Source organism: Pseudonaja textilis, chromosome 1 (assembly GCF_049901715.1).
Source record: "Pseudonaja textilis isolate UNSWEBS1 chromosome 1, rPseTex1.2, whole genome shotgun sequence".
Lineage (NCBI taxonomy): Eukaryota > Metazoa > Chordata > Lepidosauria > Squamata > Elapidae > Pseudonaja > Pseudonaja textilis.
Genome location: NC_141990.1, coordinates 284,812,298 through 284,839,608, shown reverse-complemented (window position 1 = coordinate 284,839,608; position 27,311 = coordinate 284,812,298). Strand labels below are relative to the sequence as shown.

At 36.1% G+C, this 27,311-nt stretch overlaps 1 protein-coding gene across 2 annotated transcripts in view; it reads left to right on the top strand.

The window, feature by feature from the left end:
- Positions 1 to 27,311, top strand: part of LTBP2 (latent transforming growth factor beta binding protein 2) — a 108,612-nt gene that overhangs the window by 40,006 nt on the left and 41,295 nt on the right. For both annotated transcript variants that reach the window (XM_026711717.2, XM_087921949.1), the window contains exons 9-14: positions 7,861 to 7,935; positions 21,082 to 21,204; positions 23,162 to 23,326; positions 24,326 to 24,565; positions 25,153 to 25,172; positions 26,215 to 26,254. In XM_026711717.2, coding sequence (XP_026567502.2) covers positions 7,861 to 7,935; positions 21,082 to 21,204; positions 23,162 to 23,326; positions 24,326 to 24,565; positions 25,153 to 25,172; positions 26,215 to 26,254 — 663 coding nt within the window. The remainder of the gene's footprint in view (positions 1 to 7,860; positions 7,936 to 21,081; positions 21,205 to 23,161; positions 23,327 to 24,325; positions 24,566 to 25,152; positions 25,173 to 26,214; positions 26,255 to 27,311) is intronic.

Below are 27,311 nucleotides of genomic sequence, written 5' to 3'. Positions count from 1 at the left end.
TGGTCCTTTTCTGTTTCCAGGTCAGCCTCACAGGCCAGATCTAAGCACCCCATGGGCTGGATCCGGCCCCTGGGCCTTGAGTTTGATCTAGCACACCTGGAGGGCATTTTGTTGGGTAAGGCTATCGCTAGTCTCTATTAGATCTTTTGTAATATGATCGTGTGATGCCTAATGTAAACCCATCTGCTATAGGAATTTGGCAGATCTGGATGTTTTAAGGACACTGATTCCTATTTGAATATGATGTTTTTTCTCTAAGTCCAGACAAATAGTATGCAATGTATTAGTTCTTATGATGCCTGCTTGGCTACAGTGTTAATTTAGGTGACTTGGTTCCTGGCTCAGAACTTTCAAGAATCCTTCCATACCATCTCCATAAAACCCACAGCTAATCACGATTTGAGTCAAAGGCATTAGTCAAGAGGAAACTGCAAAAACGTGCCCATCATTTTAAGAGATGTGGCTGCAGATTAGCTTATGAGGTTCATACTCAGCCTTTATGCATTATAGGCCTGCTTTAGATGAACTCTTGGCACAGATTTTGGAAATAGCAATACTTCAAACAATTGGCGTGACTGAGTCTAGATCCCATTCCAAAGACATAGAAATCTGGTTCTGTGTTTTCTTTTCCTGATGAAAAAGAATTGCAGGGGATAGTTTAGTTATTCTCAAAAATGCATGGCCTTCCTGTTGGATTAGTACTTAGGCCAACTGGTAAATGTCTCCTTGGTGAGATGGGCAGCATAGAATTTTAATTAAATAAATGAAATTAATTAAAAAATAAATGGAAAGACTGATTAGGAATGTTATATATGCAAAAAATAAAACATTTATTTTGTTAGACTTTGGGGGAAGGATCATAATAGGTGGTTGACATGAGTATCCAATCTTTTCTTTGATCCACACCATAGAAAGTGGAATGACCATGGTTATGAATGGGTGAATTCTGAGCACGCCTTTTGAAGACAATAAATGAGACCCTAGCACAGAAGATGCCCATTTAAAACAGACATAAGCTATGTCTCTGAGTTCAGGCCACACACTTTATATTTTATTATTGTACTTTATTTGCCAAGAGTCACAATAGCTAAGGATGTTTTGTAATGATGCTCATTTTGAGGAACTGTACTGCTTCTACAATTGCTGAGAATATATTACAGGCAAACAAGAAGGTTATGTCTAAGTTAAATTAAATGCCCTTGTCAATTGGCTTTGATAGAGTTAGGGATAGGGATACAGATACATAGAAAGACAGACAGACAGATATCAGGCATAATGAGTTTTATGGCACCAACTATAACTATAGTGCTTGGCTTCCTGACATCTCCCCAAAGTGGAGCACTCCCTATAATTTATCTTGAGTAGATCAAACTGATTTGAGTGAATTCCAATGAGAGAATGCAATCCTGTAGAAAACTAGATGCCAAGCCATGTAAGACTTTATAGGCAAATAACAGCACTTTAAATTGCCCAAAGAAATCTGTTGCCAACCAATGCAGGGACCACAATATTGGTGCACCAACAAACACCAGTCAGCATATGAACCATTGCACGTTGAACCAACTGTAGCTACTGAGTGATCTTCAAAGGCTCTCTCATGTAGAGTATGTGGCAGTAATCTAACAAGTGCATAAACCAAGCAAGTTCTTTCTATTCTAGCTAGTGGCACACCAACCAAGCTGGACAAAGATTCCACTGGCCAGGCCGTCACCTGTTCTAGTAGCAGGAACTATGAATTCAGGAGAACCCTCAGGTCACGAACCAGTTCCTTCAGGGGTTATGAAACTCACTTAAGAGACATCTCTGGAATAGGCAGAGAACCTCAATGGACTAATTTTAACTCCATCTTACTGGGATTCAATTTAAGCCTGTTCTCTCCCATTCAGTCCTTCATAGCTCCAGGCATCAGAACAGGATTTCAACAGCATCGTGGATGACAAAAACCTGTCAAACTTGCTATTATTAATGGCTGTATGTTTTAGAATGCCAACTGGCTAGCACTGCCACAACATTCCTCCAGTCTTAGAATCCATTGAAAGTAGGATAGGCAACATTTGAGGATTTGGAGGGTGCAACTCTTTTGGAGGGTACAACCTATTTCGGAGCACAGAAATCCATCTGGTGGTGCTATGCTGTGGCTAGAAGGAGTAAGGCGGATTCCCGCCCCCACCCCCCCATATCTTTTGGCTTTGGACAGGAAAGAAGGTATGAGTGGGAACACAATATTTTCTGGAAGCAAACTTTTCTCATTCCTATCTTAAAATTACCCAGGGGCTAAAAAAAAACACATACATCTGACTGAGTCATATTATTTCACTCCAAAAATTCAGTGGGTTTTTTGGGGCGGGTGCTGGGTTGTCTACCTATGATTTCAGCACTCATTCGTGCCATAAAGTTCTTATTTGCCTTCCTATTACTCTAGTCAATTTTATTAGACTTTTTGAAGATTTTCAGACAAATGATAAATAATTCCAGCTTTTTCAAGTGTTTCATTTTTTCAAACAGGAAAAAAATGGTATGTATTGGAATGGATAGTTTTGAACAGGATATTCAATGCATTCTGTGAATGAACCTCCCTCTGAGTTAATCTAAGTTGGCAAATAGCTGGCAGATTGCCCAGACAAGGTCAGAATCATTGAGGAATGCCGAACACTCTTATAGTGGTCGTGCCAATTGTGGTTGAATGGAAAATATTATGAAACCCCAAATACTTGCCCATCTATGAAAAATAATAATAAAATAACTCTAATAAAGGCATGAAAATAGTTATTGAAACCTCTGAAAGAAATGGTTCCAATGAATGTCATAGTGGTACCCCAGAGACTGTATATTCAAGCTGAGCATATTGAAAGTATGTTCCCATTTAAATGGGAAAAAGAACTGGTTTCATTGAAATGGAATTTATGTAGAGCATTTCATTAAAAATGTATGTATAGGAACTTTTTCACCAAGTAGAATTCCAGAATGATTTAAGAGTGGGTTACTTATATATTTTTTTGAAAAATCCCTAAAGATTTGAAAGACATTTTACTACTCTAAAAAGTTAGCAAAGTCTCTGTATTAATGTGCAGTTATTGTATTGACTTTCTTTATGAGACTTTTCTAGTGAAGAGCAGTTGGAAATATTGCACTAATTGTTCTTCATTGTAAAAAAGAGTAACCAAGCAATTCTAATTGCTTAAGTAGATTCTCAATTGTGTAATTGTTTGAATGAAACAACTGAACTTATTCCAAACACTAGAATTTTTTTTGAAGTGTGCTCTTGATATTATGTAACAAGAAACTTATACAGTATGCTGTAATAGAATTATACTGATGGGTCTAAAAGAATCCACCCCAACTTTTATTTCTCCAAATGTTCACACAACCATCTTTCATAAAGTTACTAGGTATTTAAACAGTTTTACATCAGTTGTGAATTTAAAGCAGTGCTTTTTGAAACATTTAAAGCACTTTAATTCACGAGCATAGCACTATTTTGATAAAATATTTAACTGAACGACTGAAAGCCATTCAAATGAGGATGCCTTCCAGGAAAAAAGAAAAACCATTAGCCTCATATGCTTTGTGTACAGCAAACTAATTTGTTAAAAGGGGATTTGCTGTAGTGGGAGTGATGGAACTGGTGGGGCAAGTGGTGACAAACATACCCCCAAGAAATCATGTTGGACCCCATCTGATGAATTGATCTCAAGCATATAGCTATTTCAACATGCAGCTTTGTAAATCTGCATGGTGTTTGTAGGTATTCATTATTCATATTAATAAATATGTTCAGGCTTCTGTTACCCCCCAAGCCATATTCTTTTATACACAGCTGCATTTAATTATATCATATAAGGTACTTGGAGCATTGTATCAAACATATAGCCTAATATCTTACACATCAAAGAGTGTGGCTAGTAACAAATATGTTTGCAAACCAATCCTTATAATTGAGAACTTGACACCCTGAAAGATCCAGAGGAATGGCTGACATTCAAGCAACATCTTAGATTCTTTGAAAGTTAGCAGAAATAAAATCTTCATACTCACTTCAGAGTTTGCATACAGGTAGAGTTAAAGTATTTCCTGATAATCTTCAGACGAATTCTCTAAGAAGTCTGCCCTAAGAAAATTTAACTGCAGAAAGTTTACCAAAATAAGGTTTCCGACTCCTTCCTTCATTCTATGTCCACCAGTGTCCCTAACAATTGTATCCAGATGCTCCTGTACAACATGGGAGGAATCTTTGAGACTGCTTATATGTCCAATGAATGTCCCCAAATTCTCTATTTTTAATCAAGAGGTCTCCAGGGAACTTTGGATGTGCCATATACTGTACTAGTTATGTTGTTCACGAGAGTTTGTTAAGATTCTGAGGATGACATCAGGAATGGAAAGATTTTTTTTCTGTTAAGTTTATTTAAGTGGCTTAGCCTTGGATCTAAGTATCTGTGATACAAGTATTTTATTTTGTGCTGTTTACAGACTAGAGAGATCCATTGTTTTATTTCAATGAATGAGAAACTCAAGAGGACCAACAACTTTGCAAAGAATACTGCTGGGGGTTAACATAATATTATATTATTTAATGTTTCACATTTTAAAATGATCTTATGGTCTTTTGCTTTTAGAGTGGATTCACATAAACAGCCAAACAGGGGCCTGGTATAGACTTAGAACCTCCATTGGAATTGCTCAGGCAAAGGAAAAGAGAGAGAGAGAAAAGCATCAAAATGTTACCAGAGATGCAGGGGTCATTAGTTATTTGAAATAATTGACATGACAGTTTGGGGGAAGTAGAGTGAAAAAAGAATGACTCAGAACAATCTAAGGTGAGGATTGTTGTAATCACTGCAAATGTCAGTAGATGAAAGAGGGATCCATTAAAAGTGGGGGGGGGACACAAATTCATTAACTTCAGATTCTAGATAGGTGATGAGTGCAGTTGTCTAAATTTTTTTATGGAAGCTTGAAACCCAATATGATATACTTGACTTTCCAGTGAATAATATTCTTCCTACACATTTAGAAAATATTTTTAATTTTTTGTTAATATTTTAACAGTTTGATTGGCCATTGTGATAAAACATGTCTCCTGTTTATGTTTGAGAACAGATATCTTTATTCTAGGGGCATATATGCATCTGATCTCCCAATAATTTGACAGATCTTTTATCTGAAAAAAAAACCTGCTGTTTTTTGCAGAATAACAAGATGCTGAATTGATCTGGGGGAAACAGAACGTTATCCAGAAAGTTAGGAGACATCATGGTTTTTGGTTACCTGCAGATCATTAGAACTTAAAACAAAGCATAAAGTATTGCATTCTGACAGTTGATCAAGACATGGGGTGTCAAACTCAATTTTTATTGAGGGCTGCATCAGGATTGTGTTTGACCTTGGGGGGCTGGGGTGGGTGTGGCCAGCTCAACGTCACTTGTGTCGGGGGTGCCTGTGGCAGCCCGAGCGCTCCTGCCAGCAAAAACAAGCTCTCAAGCTCTGTTTTTAGCTGCAACAGCCTCCTACAACCCTCTGCCAGCGAAAACAGAGCTCAGGAGGACTGCATGCTCCGTTTTCACTGGCAGAAGCACCATGGGCCAGTCCTTCACTGTTTCCAGGTCGGCCCCACGGGCCAGATCTAAGCACCTTGAGTTTGATGGGCCTTGAGTTCGACACCCCTGGATTACACCATTTAGTCAAATCTTTAGGCAATTCTGATACTCCACTTTCTTCCAAGGAGGGATTTTTCAGCTGCCTGTTAGTCTAAACCACACTTAGTCTTTCTGGAGAAAATTATAAACAGACACATACAGAATAAAAAATGCTAACTCTTTTGGCTGCATTTATGAGTCTGGTCACTAGCTATGTCTGTCAGAGCATCTGACTTATTTTCTTTAAGTGACTTAGTTCTCTTTCCCAGTTCTGAGAATCACTCCAACAGATGATTGATTATGTGCCATTAAGTAGAATTTTAACATCCAGGGATTCACTCTGACAAGGTTTTAGTGGCTTTACTCTGTCTGAACCAGCTTTGAGTAATTGATGATACATTTATGGAAGGAAATAATTCCACAGTAATGGTAAAATTTGGATATTGCTCTAGATTAGAAGTGCACAACGTGTGTTCAAGGGCAATTAATAAGTTAAAATATAAAATGAGTGGCACTTTTGGTCCATTTGCTCCGTTTCTTTTCTTAAGCCTGTATAAAGTTGTACAGTACCGATACTTTTGCTTCAGGCATTTTGGTTGTTGGTGCTACTATATATAGAGAGCTGCTCCAAATTATGTTTCAAGTTCATCCTGACAAAATAAATCTGGTCACTTTGGAAAGATAATCTTGAAGGCACTGGCAAATATTTACTTTGTAAATCATTATAGTCAAATCTCATTTTCTGGTGGGTGTTCAAGGTAAACATGTAGTGGAATGTGCCAAACAATCATAATGTCAGCCTTGTTGGGTGGACTAGACCAGGAAGGCTAAAATTATTTTTATTGAGATTGGCTATAATAGCAGACTGTTCCAAGCCGGAGTGTTCTGTACCTCCCTCTGCATTTCAGTGAAAGTATTTTTCTTTACTTTCCCAAACATAGTCCATTTCTAATATATGACTGTTCCTATGTTTGGTTGTAATAATAGGATGATGACAATGCTTATAATAAATGGTATTGAAAGTATCATGTAATAGTGCCATCTGATGATATAGAATATTTACAATAATAATAGATGAAGTAGGTGGGAGAAAGGGAGAAATAATGATTTTTCCAGGGACGTTTTCCTAAAGTTGCTTTTTCCTCCCCAAGAGGCAACTTAACTTTCTTGTTTTTCTTTGAAGATCTTTCATTTCTGATCCAAGAAGCTTCTTCAGTTCTGACTGGATGGTGGGGAATGGAAGGATTTATATTCCTTGCAGACAGCTGGTCATTTGCATTCTTTTAGGGCATTAAGGCCACCTGGAGGTTTATCTGTGTGATCCTTCCATTCCTCACCATCCAGCCAAAGCTGAAGAAGCTTCTTGGATGAGAAGAGAAACATTTTCACAGAAAAACAAGAAAGTCCAGTTGCCTGTTGGAAAAAAAAGCACCTTTGGGACAAATATGACCTGGATAACTGAGAATCTCCATAGACTTTCAGGGACATTAGAATATAAAAAGTTGATAATGTGATATCCATGCAATGGAATTGCTGCCCGAGTTACAATATCTCAGAAACCAACAAATAAAACCAGTGTATTTGTTCTGAAAAAAATCCACCAAATCCACCAAGAACTCAAATACAATGTGTTCTGAATAACTTGCATTCAGTGTACCTTTATTATACCTTTTTTTCTGGAGTGCTTAGTACTGTTTTCCATTATAGAAGAATAATTTTTTAAAAATAAATCAACAATCCCCAGACTGTCTGGATTGGCAGATTGTGGAGAAAACAAAATTTTTCAGACCACTCTACTTTGCAGATTGAAGTACCTAATTACTTGTGAATGATAAAGTGAATGATACATAAGTTCTCTGGAATAGAAGGATTCATGTTTATATATGTCTAGGAGAAACTAACATGGTTTAGTGGTAAACATTGTTAAAATTATATTGGTGAAACCAACTTGATTGCAGAACTATCTGGATTATTTTTGATCAATCATTTTTTTTAATACCAATATTCCTCGCAGGATTGTAACTGGAGAGAGTATATAAAATGAGAAGAAGTTTTCATATATGTGCTCTGAGTTCTCACAGGAAAGGTGAGATGTCAAAATAATGTTAAACTGCAGTACAGCACAACATCACAGTGCAATAGTGTATCCCATTAGAAAAGAAAAAAGTGAAAGGGGGGATCTGAATTATCCATCCATGATGCAATTTCCCTTTTCTTCATTTAGCTTATCCAACAATAGAAAATGGACATGTTGAATGCCCACAAGGATACAAGAAACTGAATCAGAGTCATTGTCAAGGTAGGCAGCCATTTCTTTCTAATCTCCTTTCATTTAAGTAAAAATATCCTCAATGGTGACTAATCACACTGACTTAACCACAAAGTTTTTTTCCTGGCTCTGTTTTAGTAGTGTATGTCCATTGTCTTCTTCCTGATCTTCTCCTTCTTCCCTAGTATATAGCCTTGGAGTTCCTCCCATATAAATACTAACCTATCCTGGTGCCACTTAACTTTTCCTCTTTGGCAAGACTGGTCAAGTGATGTGACCTGCTCAGGTAACAATGAAGAATTTGTGCCAGATTATTGTTACTGTACTTATATAATCAGCTCCACTGTAGTTTCCTTAATTACAGAATAGAAATATCTCCTGTAGTTAAATCAATGTCTTACAATTGATATTTGACAACTTCGAACCTTCCTGCTTTGAAGTTAATAGTCGCTGCCTTCAGGCATGAAATTCTTCCAACATTTTAACTGTGAAATATCTACAGTTTGATAAGTTGTAATTAATAATGTAACAACCAGGTGTATTCTAAGTATAATATTTCTTGTAAATGTTGTAAAGAAGTGTTGTATTTTATAACCTAAGGCAAACATGGCTACAACATTTTTTTTTGTTTTGCATATGTATATCTATGTGTAAAAGTAAAAGGAGATTACTAAGAAGATTGGAAGCTGACTATTTAACCAGATTTCAAAGTTGGCACGGGTCTAGCCTCTCTAGAATGTCTAGCCTCTGGGGCAAAATTATTCCATAAGATAGGAGACATTGTGAAGAAACACCACCTCCAAGTGTTTATGGATCTAAATTCAATAGCCCAAGTCATGAAAAGAACACCAGCCAAGATTGTTGCATCCGGAGAAGGCAGTCCTGCAAGTACAGTATCTAGAAGCCAAGCTATATAGGACTTTAAATGTCAAAAACATTTTGAATTATACCTGGAAATCTACTGGACACCCACAATATATATATATCAGGTGGCTGAAGTGGCTCTCACCTGCCAGTATGTAGACAGGTGCATTTTGCACCAAGTGCCTTTTCTGAATAGTCCAACATAGAATGTATTGCAATAGTTTATCTAAGTAATGATGAAAGCCTGAGTTACCATTAAGTGGTCAGATCCATTTTAACACCACTATTTGCCAATATTTTTCCATAAGTTAATAAATTCAGTGCAGTATCCATTGTATTTTAATTCAGATGCAGGCATTACCCAGATAACAGGCTGGGGATGAGGGTGTAACGAATTCCACATGAATTTTATTGGAAGTACACTGGATTTGACAACACTGCACTTGTTAGCATGAAATAAATTCTAACTGAACAAAAATCCATTAAGAATACGTCTGAACAGATGCATTACTGAAAAATGATTGCTGGCTTGGAAGTTATTTTTTTAAAAGGTGCTTACACTGGGAAAATTTACATTGAAGCAGCCTGTGTCAGAAGGGTGTATGTTTTAAATGAAAGCAGACTAATTTACTTTTTAAAAAGGAAATTAAATTTATAGTTAATTAAATTAAAATGAAAATGCAGACATCTTCATATGTTAGAAGATGGTATGAATGCAAATGATTATACTTTCTATAGGCAAAAGAACCTGCACGGACAGATTATTTTTTGATAAATACAAATAGTAAAATGGATGGGATTTTATATCTTTTGTGAGTGTATTTTTTACAACATGAGTGAGGCAAACTTCACAATACTAAAATGCTAATGTAGAGGAAACCATACTTTGCTGTACTTACATTTAATGTGTAGGATGTTGTGGCCTAATCTATGCACAAATGGCCATTTTAAGATTCAGAGATGCTTATCAAGAAATTTGTTCAAACATCTTTTTGCTTTACTACTGTAAGTATATAAAGCAAGTACTTTGAAAACATAATATTGAAATTTGCCAGTCACAGTGTAGCCTGGTGCATGTTAATTCAGTAACTATACTTACACAGGCTAAACAATGGAGTTGTACAGGTTTCAAAAATAGTTTGGAATACTTTGGACCTCACTGAAGTGAGAGCATAGCATCTGGCTTCTTTCAGGCTTTCTGTGACCCTGAAAAAAGAAACATCTGCTTTATGGAATTAGCTCATTAAAATTAATGTGACTCTTAAAGTAAAGGCAACCTTTTCCCCAGACTCATTAGGTCTGAGAAAAGATTTTAACTTAATTCTCAATTTGAGAAGCAAAAACTGTTTTCATTCCTAGATTTATCAATAACAAATTATTATTATTGATCCAATTATGATTAAAAATGTACTGAGGTGATAGCTTATGTTACTGTTGACAAGGCAAATAACTTTTAACCTAGAAAGTATTCTGAACTAAAATAAATCTGAAGCAACTATTAGACCAGGATTCCTCCAGCATAAATCTATATATTTCGGTTCTCATTTTGTTCAACAAAGAAATGCACACATTACACAACATCTTTTTTAAGCATTTGTGTAATTGCTCTTTGTGGTGTTGCGCCAATTTGACAAGTAAATTAGTTTATTTCAGAATAGAGAAATAATACAGCTTTGGTACAGTACAGTGGTGGTATTCCAATTTTTTTACTACCGGTTCTGTGGACATGGCTTGGTGGGCATGGCAGGAGAAGGATACTGTAAAATCTCCAGTCAGAGGTGGTATTTGCCGGTTCTTCAAGCTACTCAAAATTTCTCCAGAACTGGTCAGAACCTGCTGAATACCACCTCTGGTACAGTATCAGATTATGATGGTGCCTGCTGTTAGTCTTCTCCAAATAGATGTTCTCCAAATGTATTGGGAATACAGCTCCCAGATTTCTCAGCTAGTATGTCTTTCTATATTGACCATATCAGTGACATGTGTTCTTGCACTGCACTTGCTTTCAGAAGGAAATGTCTATTACATGGGAAGGGAACAATGACCAAAATGGAAGTGCTTTGTCTTGGATTATTACCCTAGAATTGGCATGTGTCCTCTCCAAGTTAGGTAATTTTGTCACAGAACTATCTTTTGAATGTCTTACAATGCTCTGGAAGAATACTGTTGGAGGAATTTTAATGGCAGAAGCAGACTTAGTTAGAGGGGGGTCCGCCAGGATTTACCCATGTTGAAAGGTGGTTTCTGGAGAGCATTTGGCCAACGATCTTCTAACAATTAACAGACAGCCATCCTTGGCTTATTAGTAGACTCAGGAATATATCCAAAAGTAGATTGGCTGTGAAATGGCCAGGATGGGTTGAGTTGGGAAGATTCCAAAATAGATTGGGAACCCTATATATGTTAAATTGAGCTCAGGAGTTATTAGCAGGTGTATAGAAGACTAAATTAGAATCAATTAGTGTTTTTGACAGAGAAGAAAACGAACATCATCAAAGATCTACAAGGCTCATAGATAATATGAAATTTGTGTGGATAGGGATATGCACATAGGATTGTGATTTCTTTAAACATTCAAAATCCCACTTAGTATCCACAGTTCTACATGTTCTGAAGATGGTGTTTTATGAACTATTTTCTCTATGTTTGTATTCACATAACTTTCTGGCAACTTATAAATAATGTTCTGTCCATGACTGGTAGGACTGGCTTGAGAATCTCAATTTGAAGACCACGACTAAATATTAAGAGCCATTGTCTACAGAGATTCACAGTCATCCAGGTCATAATTGTCCCAAGGGTGCTTTTTCAAGATGCAACTGAACTTTCTTGTTTTTCTTTGAATATGTTTTTCTTCTCATCGAAGAAACTTCTTCAACTCTGATTGGAAGGTGGGGAATGAGTTGCCTTTTGAAAAAGCACCATTGGGCTGATTAAGAACCATTTGGCTGAGAGAAAGAGATATCAGAGAATCACCCAATAGGATGGGAAAGAGAAAGATTAAATTGGGATGGCTAGAGTTGGCCTTTAAAGGACTTCACTATTGTCAAAAAAATGAAGATATATCACTGAATCAGAGGTTAATATTTTTCGCTGTGTCTTTTGTTAATACGAGCACATTAAGTCACAATTTTAGAACATGATGTAACTGTAATTGTCACGTTTGTTTGCTTGTTTTACAAATCTTTAGAACAATGTCCTTCAAAAATTAATTCTGCAGGTTTATTTTACATGGCAGCATTTTTATATTAGAAATAGCTTTTAAAATTCTCTGACTTCTTGCCCATAAATCCATTTACCCTAGCTAATTAGCTTTGTGTTAGCTCAGACCAATGGAGTAAAAAAGTTTTATTTACTTCTATTTTCTTTGCCATCCAGTAGTATCTCACTCTTTAACACAAGGAAGATTAGATTAGATTAGATCACCTCATTCAACTTTATTGTCATGGCCATGGATACAGGCAACGAAATGAAGTTAGCATCCAACCAGAAGTGTAAAACAACAGTAAAATATGTATGCAAATATGCAAGGCATCTATGCATATGTCAATTGAAAATACAACAAAATGTATGTACACGAGCATACAAGGATAAGTGTGACTGCACATATATGAACATATACAGCTGTACAAAATGTTTATGGACACATTGAACTTATGTACAAATGCACAGAGAATTATACAAAATACATCATATATTATCAAGGAAAGCATCAGCATATGTGTGGGGACAAACGAACTGAGGAGTTCAGCAAGGAAACTGCTGTGTGGTAAAAGAAGATACAGTTAACCCAAGCACATTCCTAGATAGACAGTTCTCTTCCTGTACCCATCATCCACACTGATAGTTTTTGAAATATTTCTCTCCAATAGAAGTGTAATATTGCAATACTTATATTTCATTAGTTGTGAACAGAAGCCTCTAATACCCAAAAGAATCATTGTATCAGAAGATTGGGTAAAACAAAATTTTGAGAAAAAGCAGTCTTAGGAGAACAGAAGATTGAATTGTATAACTTGTATAAGTCAAATGTTATAATGACAGGATAAAGACTCATAAATTAGGCCAAATATAATTGAGAAATCAGTTCTGAAATAAGAGATATAATATTGCAGAATTCAGTATTATCTAAAATTAAAAAAAAATTGAAATATTTCTCAGCAGCTATAGGAACATTTACCACAATAAATTTCCTTTAACATTAATAACCACACATACTTAGTTGCATTATGCAACCATTATGCATTGCAATAAAAGTTGTAAAATTGGGTGGACTCACTTAATGACCACATTATTTGGCAGTGAAAGTTCCAGTCCCAATTGTTGTGGTAGTTTGAAGACTACCTGTAAAGTTGATAACGAGTCACCTTGGAAAATTGAACACTTGAGTTTGACTTCTCCTAATTTTTATCCATTAAACATCAGCTTTGTTTGCCAAATCATTATTGAAATATTCATAAATTACTGAATGTTTTGAGAAATTTTCCCTCCAGTTATATGAAACAGAACTAAATACCTTTTAAAGGCTTATCCACGCCATAAACAAATGTGGTTTTTTTGGAATTTTTAAATTCTTTTGTTCCTTTAATTCCCTCCCAAAGTATCGTTTTGGTTCTAAAGGGAGTAAAACATTTCTTTTCAAGCAGCTGTAGATTTGATGTGCAATTATGCTCATAAGCATGTATGTTGTTGGCAAACAGGTTATGGGTCTGTAGTTTCTAGACTGATTTTCCTTCTTCTAAATTAGAAGTTGTTTATTCATGTTGTCCATTTTTCATTTTTCTGCTGCTTCCAAAACCCTATCCTTCTGGTCTTCCAATCTCATGTGTAATTTGTTAATGGTTTTAGCCAGAATCCATGGTTTATCTGCTCCAGGAACACTCCAATTTTTGACCTTCTCTGATTGGTTTCATACTATTTCCTCAGTTATCCAAATGTCTTCTATATCAAGTAGTTTCACTGCATTTTCAACTTGCTTATCTATTGCATTCTTATTGTGGCTCCTATTGTTTTCCCACAAATGTTTCTAAAATTTAGGAACTCTTCTTTGTCATTTGGTTTTTCATTATTTACGCTCCATCCTATTTTCAAAGGTTTTATATAACTGATACTGATTTTATTTAAACTGCAAATTCTGTTGGAACTGAATTTTCACTTTTCATATCATTTGGTCTTCAATAACCATGGCTCTTGGTTTCAATTGTCCTAAAGCTTCTGCAATTCCATTATTCTCCAGGTTGTACTTCATGCACAGATTAATTTTGTTTTTCTTATTTTTAAAGTTTTCTTGCATCAAATTCTTCAAATTGCTCAACTATGCAAATTTTCTTTAGCTTTAATTTAAATCATATTTTCTATTTTGGTTTTCCTTTCTCAATAACTTCATTACTTTATATTTTAAACTGCAGTTCTTCAACGGTTACATAGACTAAGGCGTGCATCAGCTGATTTGTTTGGGCCAATGTTTCAGTTGAAGTAATTTTAACATCTTAATTAACATCATTAACTGTTTTAGCCAAAGTTGTCTTGTTAATTTGATACAATTTTGTAAAATATTATTTCAGCTTCTTTCATTCTCTCTTTAATATTCCCAGTTAGTTCTCGATTAATTAGTTGTAGGTGCTTCATCATTGGAGGTTTTTAAGAAAAGACCATAAAACCATTTACCTGAAATGGTATAACAGGGAGTTGGACTAAAGGACCTCCACGGTCCTGTTAGTGTTTGGGGATAAACACCCTAGCTGAGTGCGCAGCAGCAGTCAAGCCAGGCAGCCAAATGAGAGAGAGGCTGGGCCCTAGAGTATACACACACTTGAGACAAAAACACTGTTTGTGGTTTAAATAGGTATTTAATTCATACAGAGATTAAGAATAGTCATTCAGTCCATATGTCAGTATCCAGTTTATCCATACAGTTATCAAGTCTCTTTAAACAGTAAATACAATGTCCTTATCTGCTTCTATATCTTCTCTCTATGATACCTTTCTCTCAAATACAATGCTGAATCCTCAGCTCACCAAACAAAACAGTCCTTGTGTTCAGTTGAATTTGGTATCTGGCACAGTAGCCTCCAAGGTAAGCAGATAGACGTTCCAACAACAGTAGGCAGCAGACCAGGAACAGTAACCAGGTGCATCCAGAAGCCGGACTCATACAGTTGCATCCAGAAGCCGGGGCTCATACAGTTGCATCCAGAAGCCTGGGCTCATACAGTTGCATCCAGAAGCCGGGGCTATTACGTTTCCCCTCCTACCTATATGGCTGCCTGCAACCGCACCCACAATGACATTGCAGTTTCTTGTGCTTAAAGCTACATAGCACTTTAATCCAAGGTTTACATATTTATTCAACCCAAACCAGTTGGAGTATCCATATACCCAACATTCTCCCCTTTTGGGTGACATAAATATGTAATGCCTTTACATTCTAAAACCATATTTTTTACAACTCTCTAGATGCTTAATAGCACCTTGGGCTTTAGTAAAATGATCAGCTACATTGTCCTCCGACATACAGTACTCCAGCTGTATCAGTTTACTCTGTACAGATTCTCTTACATTAAGATACCTCAAATCTGTATGTTTACTTCTCGTTTTAACTGCAATACTTGTGGCCATTTTAATTGCTGCCTGATTATCTTCATGTACAACTACAGGGTAATTTACAGTTATACCCATATCGTTCAACATTTGTTTGTACATAATCAACTCAGTACACAATAAAGATAAACAGGAGAATTCTGCCTCCATAGTAGACAAACTTATATGCTGTTGTCTAATTGACTTCCAGCCAATTAATGTCTTACCCAGCATTATGGCTGTTCCTGAAGTCGACTTTCTAGTATCTCTTTCTGCTGCAAAACTAGCATCCGCATAAGCACTCAATATGAGATCACCTTCTGGTTCTAAATACAGTGCATGGTTTAATGTACCTTTAAGATATCTTAGGATTCTTTTCAATGCTATCCAGTGACATTGAAGCGGATCATTATTGTGTCGTGCCAGCTGATTAATACTAAAAGCAATATCTGGCCTTGACCAATTGCTAATATATGATAAGCTGCCAATCAAAGATTGATATAATGCCTTATCACATTTGGGACTTTGTGTATCCATTTTGCAAATATCCTGACTCATTGGAGTCTTTGCAGGCTTACAAAGTTCCATCTTATAATCTATTAGCAATTTCGATATCTTATCTTCCTGAGATATCTTAAAACCTTTCTGTGTTCTCAATATATTCAATCCTAGATATCTCTTTATCTCCCCTAATTGCTTGATTTTTACTTTCTTGGCTAATGATGCAATTATTTCATTTGCTTCATCATTAGTTTTAGTTATCAGAGCAATATCATCAGTAAACAGCAATAATAATGATATCTTCCCATTCTTTTCTCTCTTAAATAGACATGGGTCAGCTAAACCAGCTTTAAATCCTATATTGGTCAGTTCCTTTACAATATACTGGTTCCATTCATAGCCTGATTGTTTAAGACCATAAAGGCTCTTCTTTAATAACCAACAATCATTATTATTATCACCTTTCAATCCACTAGGCTTTCTCATATATACAGTATGTCTTAGTGGAGCATGCAAGTAAGCAGTTTCCACATCTAAATGGTTAACTATATATTGCTTGCTTGCTGCCCACACTAATGCTGCCCTTAACGTTGCTGCTTTAAGACTAGGTGCAAATACTTCATCATAATCTTTTGCACTTTGTCTAAAGCCTTGGGCTACTAACCTTGCCTTATGGATTATGTTTCCATCCTTATCTGTTTTTATTTTAAAAATCCACTTGCAGCCAATGGGTTTTTCATTACTAGGTAATCTCACGTTTTCATACACTTGCATATCCTTCAGAGACTTCAATTCCTTATTAATTGCTGCATACCAATTTTCTTTCTCTTTAGAAGGATACCTTTTTATCTCATCCACAGTAGATGGAATTCTATTTACCTGGCACACAGTGTTAGCCTGGTATCTATCAGGCGGTCTAGATATACGTGTAGTCCTTCTGGGAATTACAGGGCTTGTATGAGGACTTTCTTGAGTTACTACTTGGTCCTTTTCCTCATCTTGCTGAGCTATATCTTCCTTTTCTTCTTCTATGGGCAAAATCTCTTCCTGTACTTCTCTCTTCACTTTATCCTTAAAGTTACAGGGATACTTAATGGGATTTCTGTAGGATTCTATAACCACCTCTTTATTGCTATCCTGCTCTAACTTATCCCATCCTACGTGCTCTAGAAATTGGGCATTGGCACTACATAACACTCTAGATGTTCCTTTCTCCCAAAATCTATATGCCCTATGGTTAGCTTGGTAACCAACGAAGAATAATTGTTTAGCTCTATGTTGCCCTTTACGCCTGAGTTGTGTAGGGATATGAACCCATGCTGGTGCACCAAATGTGTGCAGGTAACTCAAATCAGGCTTCCTGCCATGCCACATGGTGAATGGTATTTCACCAGTGGTTGAGTTAACCACATTATTTAATAAATTATTAGCACACATTGTGGCCTCCCCCCACAAAGTATCAGGTAACCCAGAATCAGTTAACATAGTACGGGTCATCGCCTGCAATCTTTGGCCTCGCCTTTCAACAAATGCATTGTGCTGTGGTCTGTATGGTGCAGATGTCTTATGAGCTATTCCAGCTGCCTTTAACCTATTCTGGAATTTGCTATTGACAAAATTCCGTACCATTATCTGTCACCAAGGTTATCAGTTGCCGTTTAGTCTTCCTTTCAGCAAACTTTAACCAGTTGAAGAAATGTTGATATGTTTCAGTTTTGCTTTTCATTAGGTAGCAAAACCCATATCTAGAGTAATGGTCCATAATGCTCAGTATATATCGAGCACCCCCCATACTAGGTTTCTTTGGACCTATAATGTCTGCAAATACTACTTCTAAAGGTTCTTTAGTTTTGAAACCATTTAGCCTATTTGCAGGCAATATTTTACTCTTATCTTCACAACAGACATTACAACGCAAATACTTATCACAGGGTTTTAACCTTATCCCTTCAGATAACTCTACTGTACGTTTTAGCATTTTAAAATTTACATGCCCCAAACGCCTATGCAATAAATGGATACATTCATCATGAGGCTTGGTATTATTAAATACAGTTTGTGCCTCCCCTTTCTTACTGTCATGCAAGACATACAATGCTCCATTTAAAGCTGCAGTTACCTTCTTGTTATCTCTCTCCAGTGTGCACTTATTATTTTTCATATCACAATTGCTAAACATGGCCAGTTCAAAGGATTTCTTTGGCTTCTTTAAATTCTGGCATTTTCCTTTTCTGCAGAATCTTGCCAAATGTCCTCTGCCTCCACAATTAAAACACTTTTTAATTGTGTATGCCGTTGAAGATAACTTCTCTTCCTCTGGGTGCTTTCCTTTACACAGCTGGTTTCTCTCAAGCTTTGAAGATAATTTCTTTTCCTTATTCTTATCTTCCCTCAGCTGTTCACGTTCGCTCCTTCTCCTGGCTTCCTCTAATAGCCGGCCAGTTATCTCAGTTACTGATAAACTGTCTTTTGGCAATACCTCCAAAGCAGTCACAAAATCATCATAGCTTCGATCCAGAGAAGACAGTATGATGTATACTTGTTGCAACTCATTAAATATAAGCTCTTTTTCTTGCAGTTGTTGAAAAATGCTTTTCATACAGTTTAAATGAGTTAACATGTCTCCATTTATCTCAAGATGTGTTCTAAACAGCTTCCGTGTAAGATTGATATGAGCTCCTACACTGTCTCGAACATAAATCCTTTTAAGATTATCCCAGCAATCTGCAGCATTTTCCACTCCACGGATATGAATGAGTTGCTGGTCAGACAGAGTCAGTCCTATGATGCACAACGCCTGCTCATTTTTTCTTTCATAGTCCTGTATCAGTTTATAATCCTCTTCATCATTGGGATTTAAGTTTGATACATCTGGTGGGTTTGTAATTATGTCCCACAAGCCTTCTCTTCGTAGCAGTAAACTACACTTCAGTGACCATGAAACATAGTTTGTTCCATCTAGTCTGGATATCATGGACAGATGTGGCAAATTTACTTGTGCCATTGCTCTTGTGAAAAATAACTATTCAACAAACAGTTTGTCTTTACAGTAATGTGTAACTCTTGACCAAAATCTCACTGGTATATCCTGGTTAGCTAGACTGTGCACACTGCTGGGCCCATAACCAATGTTAGTGTTTGGGGATAAACCCCCTAGCTGAGTGCGCAGCAGCAGTCAAGCCAGGCAGCCAAATGAGAGAGAGGCTGGGCCCTAGAGTATACACACACTTGAGACAAAAACACTGTTTGTGGTTTAAATAGGTATTTAATTCATACAGAGATTAAGAATAGTCATTCAGTCCATATGTCAGTATCCAGTTTATCCATACAGTTATCAAGTCTCTTTAAACAGTAAATACAATGTCCTTATCTGCTTCTATATCTTCTCTCTATGATACCTTTCTCTCAAATACAATGCTGAATCCTCAGCTCACCAAACAAAACAGTCCTTGTGTTCAGTTGAATTTGGTATCTGGCACAGTAGCCTCCAAGGTAAGCAGATAGACGTTCCAACAACAGTAGGCAGCAGACCAGGAACAGTAACCAGGTGCATCCAGAAGCCGGACTCATACAGTTGCATCCAGAAGCCGGGGCTCATACAGTTGCATCCAGAAGCCTGGGCTCATACAGTTGCATCCAGAAGCCGGGGCTATTACGTTTCCCCTCCTACCTATATGGCTGCCTGCAACCGCACCCACAATGACATTGCAGTTTCTTGTGCTTAAAGCTACATAGCACTTTAATCCAAGGTTTACATATTTATTCAACCCAAACCAGTTGGAGTATCCATATACCCAACAGGTCCCTTTCAGCTCTATTCTAATTGATTGATTAAATCCATAGTGCTTATAGTTCTTTAACATCTTCAATTTCTTCTCATTGTTTTTTGTTAATATCAATAATGATAATAGTCAATAGTCTCTTCACTATCTACTGTTTGTCTCACTCTGCAAGTTAATATTATTATTTGTAGTTTTGAATAGAGTGGTGTGGTGGCCTAATGGTGAAGATGTTCACCTCCCACTCGGAAGGTTGAGATTCTCAGTAGTGATAGTTTTTTCTCTCCTAAGGGCACAAAGAAAAAAAAATGTGCTGTGAACTCTGTGTGGCATCAGGAAGTACATTAAGCCAGTAAACATTCAGCTCCATCCAGTTGCCCCACACTATCCTGAATTAGGGGATTACAGGGCCCTAAAAAGGGAGTTCTTGGCAGCTTTAAATAAACTAAATTTTGGGTTGCTTGCTTTTCGATTGCCTCTAATTCAGCATTGATAAAGAACTTGTGTTTTAAAATTAAATTTGATCCATAAGTTTTTGCTTCCTAATTTTTGAATCTAGATGTCCTTCTTTCCAAAGCTGGAATATTTGCTTTTATATTCATTTTGATGGTTTCAGTTGGTAGAAACATTAAGTATTTTCTCCTTTGACCAAATTCTTTGCTTTTGATTGCCTTCCAGTAATCCTGGTTGCCTAGCATAGGAAGCTGAGTCCTGTCACATATTTTTCAGTAAATTCCCAGGAGCCAGACCATCCAATATGAAATTTGTTAATCCAGGTGACAGACACTTTGGCATGAAATTTCAGTTATGTATTCTCACCATATTGAATGAGGTGTTTTCCAAACAAATGTAGCCTAGTTCTTCAGCTAAGACCTGTCTGACGTAGTTGCACCTGTTCAGCATAGCCCCTAGTATCCTAGAGCATGCAGGCTCCTGCATTGTAATGAGATATTGTTCCTTTGGAGGTGGGGGATATTATCATCACCATTATCATTAAAATTTGTTTGCCAATTTCCAGTTACTTTAATTGTACAAAAAGTCAATTTATTCAACCAAGTATTCAAAATAGCACTGTCTAGAATTCTATCCATCTTGTGTCTTGCATCTTCTAGTTGAATAGGTTGTATTGTCCAATAAAAACATATTTGCATATTCTATATTGTTCATTCTTTCTTGCCAACACAGTTAGTTACCTAGATTTTATTTAGATATAAACAAAAATCATTCTGATATGAGATCTGTACAACCATGGAAAGTATACCTATGGAGATTATAGGTTCTCAAATTTTGGAGATTTTAAGAAAAGGTTTAAAATATTTCATCAATGTTTTTCCTTCACATTGTAGGGTTGGACAAGGTGATCCTTAGGTCCTTACAAGTAAACAATTCTTTAATTCCATGGTTTTACAATTACTGAATCCTGGTTAACTTCATTTGTTCTTATTACTTGTAGATATTAATGAATGTACAATTCAAGGCATATGTAAAAATGCAGAATGCATGAACACCCGAGGCAGCTTCATCTGTACTTGTAAGCCTGGTACTATGTTGGACCCATCACGCAGTCACTGTATTTGTAAGTGTTTAATGGTTTTTCTGTAGATAACTGTTTTAATTCAGTAAATCACAATAAATTTAAATTGAATAATAGCAAACGGAATTAATCCTAAATGATTATATGATGTAGTAATTATTCTCACTGAATGAGACTGCAAATATCTTTCCTTGTTCTTTAAGCAGAAATGTCAATATTAATAGAGACTTTCCAGTAGCCTGTTGTGAGGAAGGGTTATATCATTCTGATATAAATTAGGTAAATTAGGACTGTTTTCTGTCAGTCCTAATTTATCAGTATCTGATCTCTCTCTCTCTCTCTCTCTCTCTCTCCCTCCCTCCCTCCCTCCCTCCCCTCTCTCTCACACACATCTAGCTAGTTGGTTAATGTGTTGATCAGCAGATGTCCTTCTGAGTGGCATACATCAATAAAACAAAAACAATTAAAATCCAATAATTATTAAAAAGAATTACTAAAATCAAAATATATTTAAAAAGCAATATATACAAACTATGGGCATGGGAGAGTGAACGTATAACTATAGTTAATATAGCTTTGGGTCTGAGAGAGAATTTTGCATAAAAGGGTTTCATGGCAGAGAAGGTCTGCTTGTGGGACCCACCAGATATAAGCCCTCTATGCCAGTCTAAATATGATTGTCTGATGTAATGAAGGAGAAGCGTAGAGAAGAGAAACCAGGATGATTAGGGGACTGGAGGCTAAAACAAGCAATGAACGACTGCAGGAACTGGGCTTGGCTAGTCTAGTAAAGAGAAGGACCAGGGGAGACATGATAGCGGTCTTCCAATATTTGAGGGGCTTCCACAGAGAGGAAGGGCTCAAGCTATTTTCTAAAGCGCCTGTAGGCCAGACAAGGAATAATGGATGGAAAGTGAACAAGGAGAGATTTAACCTGGAAATAAGGAGAAACTTTCTGACAGTGAGAACAATCCACCAATGGAACAACTTGCCCTTGGAAGTTGTGGGAGTGCCATCACTTGAGACTTTCAAGAAGAGGATGGACTGTCATTTGTCAGAAATGGTGTCTCCCGCTTGGGCGGGGCGGGTTGGACTAGATGACCTATAAGGTCCCTTCCAACTCTGATTATCTGAGAAGCAATTTATAAATTTATAATATACAATTTTTTACAGACATATCTTTTGTAGGTCTTTGTACTAATAAAAATGCAACAATATATGGATAATAGGAAATAAGAAACATGAAGCATTATAAAATTGTAATGAGCATCTAAAAAGGGCCACCCATTAAAACTTTATTAAAGTAAATTACATATGAAAATATAGAGCATTTTTCAGTCTGTTTAAGATAATATTCAGTAGTTTAATAATTTAAATGAGCTGAATTTAAGCTGAAAATTAGACTATTTAACACACTGAAAACGTTGCAGTGATAGTTCATTTACAATGAAAGATCTTACTGATTTATTAACTAAAATCTGAAGTCATGCAGTCTTGTTGCAAATTTATAGGCTTAAACTGTTATATTATTTCACTTATAATTGTTAATACTGTATCTATAAAATCAGTTGTTTGCCAGCATCCTAAAGCAGGAGATGTCTGGACTGGCAACTTAAATATATTTATCTTCTATTCAAACATTCAGTTTACAGCATGATGAATGTAACATTTTAAATTATTTTTTGTTCAGAATGAATGGCAGTGCTAAATTATCCTTTGTTTCTTTGCATTTCCTTTCTATTTTGGTGAAATAATTGAGTAGGAACATTAAGACAGGAAAATAAAATTTATGAACCTTCATTGACTTTCTGAATTTCCTTATTCAGAAGTAAATACTACTGTTTCCAAAGTGGTACATGTGCATATGAAAAATGGCTTTTTATCTGAACAAGAACCCAACCGAGCATGGGAAAATTAACTTCAGAGATCTCCCTGAATTACAAAGATTCTGTGCTTTTATTTGAATTTTCAAAAATTGGTATCCATAATTTTGTTTCAGCGGACAAGGCAGTTTCAACAGAACAAGGGTCATGCTATCGCTCTGTGATAAGAGGAATGTGCACACTGCCACTTAATCAGCGGATCACCAAACAGATCTGCTGCTGTAGTCGTGTTGGCCAAGGATGGGGGAGAAACTGTGAGATTTGCCCATTGTTGGGCTCTGGTAAGACTTTGGCTTTCTTGTTTGAACCAAATAAAATAAAATAAATAAAAATAAAATAAATATTATTTCTAGTTTTGTCCAGTTATGTTAAATCCTGTGATTGCGCTAACTGTTTTGGTTCCCATCATGTTCTCTGCCGAAACAGGGTTTCAGAAGCATTGTATATACAAAGGTTTGGCTTTTTGCCATCTAGTGAAACTTGCCTCGAGTCAGTGAAGATATGCAGTATACATAAAAGGAGTTCAAGGCTCCAAAAATCTATTCAAACATGACAAAGTAGAGAAAATGGAGATATATTGCTTCTCAGTGTACAGACTGATGCCCTTTTATATATATGGGCAGAGAACTCCATTATGAGGAATAAGGGGAGATGTACCTGCCACTAATCTGGCAGCCAATAGTCTGGAAAAGATTGGTAGGTAAAGCTGTCATAAAACACTACATTAGAGAAAGAGTTTTCTCTTTCCTGTGGCTCTCTTCATCTTCATGCAGTTTTATTTGTTTGCTTGTTTATTATTAAATTTTTAAGTCACCCATTTCATAAATATATTGACTCTGGGTGGCTTACTATATGCTCTGGGCAGCATAGAAAATAACAGAATGAGAATTTATGTGTCATTATGTTTTCTTGACTGCTCTCACTGAAAAACTAGGCCTAGTTTCTTGTATCGGTTAACAGGAGGTTGTATCCAACCTGCAAACATTACGTTCTTTCTGCTGGTTTCATTTTATAATTCTGGTTCCAAGTATATATAACATAAACACGTTCTCCTGCAATGTTTTGATTATAGAAATTATTTAAATAGACACCTTTAACAGAAAAGATATGTGTCCTCACACATCTTACATGTATAACTGGGGGGAAAACTACTTTTGAATTAGATTATTTGAGATTGTAAATCCCAGCCATTTCATATTTTTTTTGTAGCTTCACTATTTTTTGTATTATTTAAATCAAATAATTTTACTTGACTACTTTTCTTGGCTTCTTGGCTGCAGAAACTTTTAAGGAAATCTGCCCAGCAGGACATGGCTACACTTACGCTAACTCAGACATTCGGATGTCCTTGAGGAAAGCAGAAGTTGATGAGCTGCCCTCATTCAGCTCACAGGAGCAAAGGGGACCTGGACCTGGTGAACAAATATCTAACGGGACAATTAGACAGAAGGAAGTGCAGGAAGTCTTAAAAGGTGGTGTCATAGATATTTTTCCTCCAACTGACATACCAGCAAGAAAAGGTAAGCATCACACGTTAATTTTCTGGTAATTCCAAGGATGCCACAAAATGATTGTATTTCAGGCCCTAATTTCAATGAATAATTTATTTTGAGAAGATACTTTAATTAATAATTTTTACTTGATTTTTTAATTTATGATATTCTGGCTCACACTACAATGCATATTTACAAACAGACAGAATATCAGATGATGATGATTATAATGACACAAAATTGGGAGATACTTTAGAAGAGAGTGGAGATTAAAAAGATCTAGCCTTGGTTGAACAGTGGGAGGAAATGAATAAGATAAAATTTAACAGGGAGGTTTATAAAAGTTTGCTTTTGAGAGGGAAAAATAAAAAGTATGCCAATAAGATGGGGAAATGTGACTTGGCAATAGCCCAAGGATTAGGGTTAGGGTAAGTATCTGAGTATGTTTAATCTACAGGCAAGATGACTGAGGGGAAATAATAGAACTCTTCAAAAAATGGAAACATTATATAAAATAGGAAATGGGTTTACTACCACTGGGTTAGCAGTTCTCATGTGCAATTATATTTGACATGCAAACACATATACTGTAATATCGTTTTATCATTTTACAGCTGAATCCCCAGAAGATCAGGTGAGTAAAAAAAAAATACCAGTAAGTCTACATTTGGGAGATGATTTATTTATGGTTAGATTTACATCTTTCCTTTCATTCAGTAATTCAAGATGGTGCACACCGTGCTTCTACTTTTCCCCATAGTAACAACCTATGAGGTAGATTAAACTAAGAGCAAGTAGTGGGCCCAAAGTTATCAACTGAGATTCTATGGCCAATGCCACACTAGAATTTGGGTAACATTGTTTCCAGTTTATCACTTTACGCACTATAGCATAGTAGTTCTCCTGTTTATATGCTGATAATCTGCATAAAGCATGCACTATTAAAAAAAACTTACTTTTCAAAGAAATGCTTTAATATACAGTATATTAAAAAGCATTTCCTTGAAAGGATATAATTTCCTACTAAGGGCAGATTATTCATATTATGAATTCATATTTTTACACAAATGGAGGTATAATATTCTACCTAAAATAATAGGCAGATCTTGTAAAAGTACTATATTGATTTATATAGTGCAGAATAGAGAGTAGTTAAATTATATTTTAATATGTTTAATACAAACATTTTGAAAAATAATGTTTAATCAAATAGGAAGACTTTTAGTAGTTCGTGCTAAGTTCAGCAACAATTTGTTCATCTATGTTCTACAGCTTGTCAATGATGAAGAAAAGAGGTATTTTACCTTTTATAGTATCATTACCACCAAAAAGGTCATTGGGCAGGTGGTTTCAATAGCCTAATCTAATGAAAAATATTGAATTGTAAAGGTCAATTTCTCACTCACTCACTCACACAGACACACACTCACTCACACACACAAAGAGAGAGAGAGAGAGACAGACAGACACAGACACAGACAGACACAGATTCTGCCATTTCATATCAAGCTGGAGTTAGGTTCATATAAAATTAGACTATCCCCATAATATGCTTGTCCAACAATATACAGTATTTAAAAGGAAATTGCTGAAGAAGAAATTACTTTGATTTGTTGGAGTTCATCTCTATGTAATTTACTTTATGAACAGTCACTGTATTTATGTTTTGTTCATAGGATACAGATGATGCTACCCAAGAATCTGATACTAATCCAGGTAAATTGTAAAGTGCATTTGCTGAAATAGATGTTTATGAGTGAAATGACAAAAGAGGTAATTCTCAGGCTATGTTGATTATTTTGATATGTGAAGGGGGCAACCAAATAGTTCTTCTAAATACAACCTATAATTTGCTGCATATTTATTGCTGACAGAAAAGCAAGATGGATGGTGAACCTACTGGATAGATGGTGAACCTACTGGATAATAAACAATATTTTATCTTTATCTATTTTATCTTTATCTATTTTTGCTATAAGAGACTAACTTTACAGAATTATCTTTTAAACTCCTTTTTACAGCACAATTTCATATGTATTTATTCATCAGGATTATTCTTAAAGTAATATCAGTAATACTTGGAATACTCATCTCTCATGAACTAAGTGCTCGAGCCCACTGTAACTACATAGCCAAAAAGGCATTAAGAGTTGTTAACCTAATCCTACGTAGCTTTTTCTCTGGTAATATCACACTACTAACTAGAGCATACAAAACATTTGCTAGACCAATACTCAAATACAGCTCATCAGTCTGGAACCCACATTACGTATCTGATGTTAGCACAGTTGAGAAAGTCCAGAAATATTTCACAAGAAGAGTTCTTCAGTCCTCTACTCGTTGTAGAATACCTTATGCCACCAGACTTGAAATTCTAGACCTAGAAAACCTTGAATTACACCATCTTCGGTCTGATCTAAGTATGGTATATAAAATCATACATTCCAATGTCCTACCTGTCAATGAATACTTCAGCTTCAACCATAACAACACAAAAGCACACAATAGATACAAACTCAAGGTTAACCGCACCAAACTTGATTGCAGGAAATACGACTTCAGCAACAGAGTGGTCAATGTCTGGAATACTCTACCTGACACTGTAGTTTCTTCCCCAAACCCCAAAAACTTTAACCTTAGACGGTCTACTATTGACCTCACCCCTTTCCTAAGAAGTCTGTAGGGGGTGTGCATAAGCGCACCAATATGCCTACTGTCCCTGTCCTATTGTTTCTTTTATTTTTCTTATATGTTCCCATTTCATATATTCATA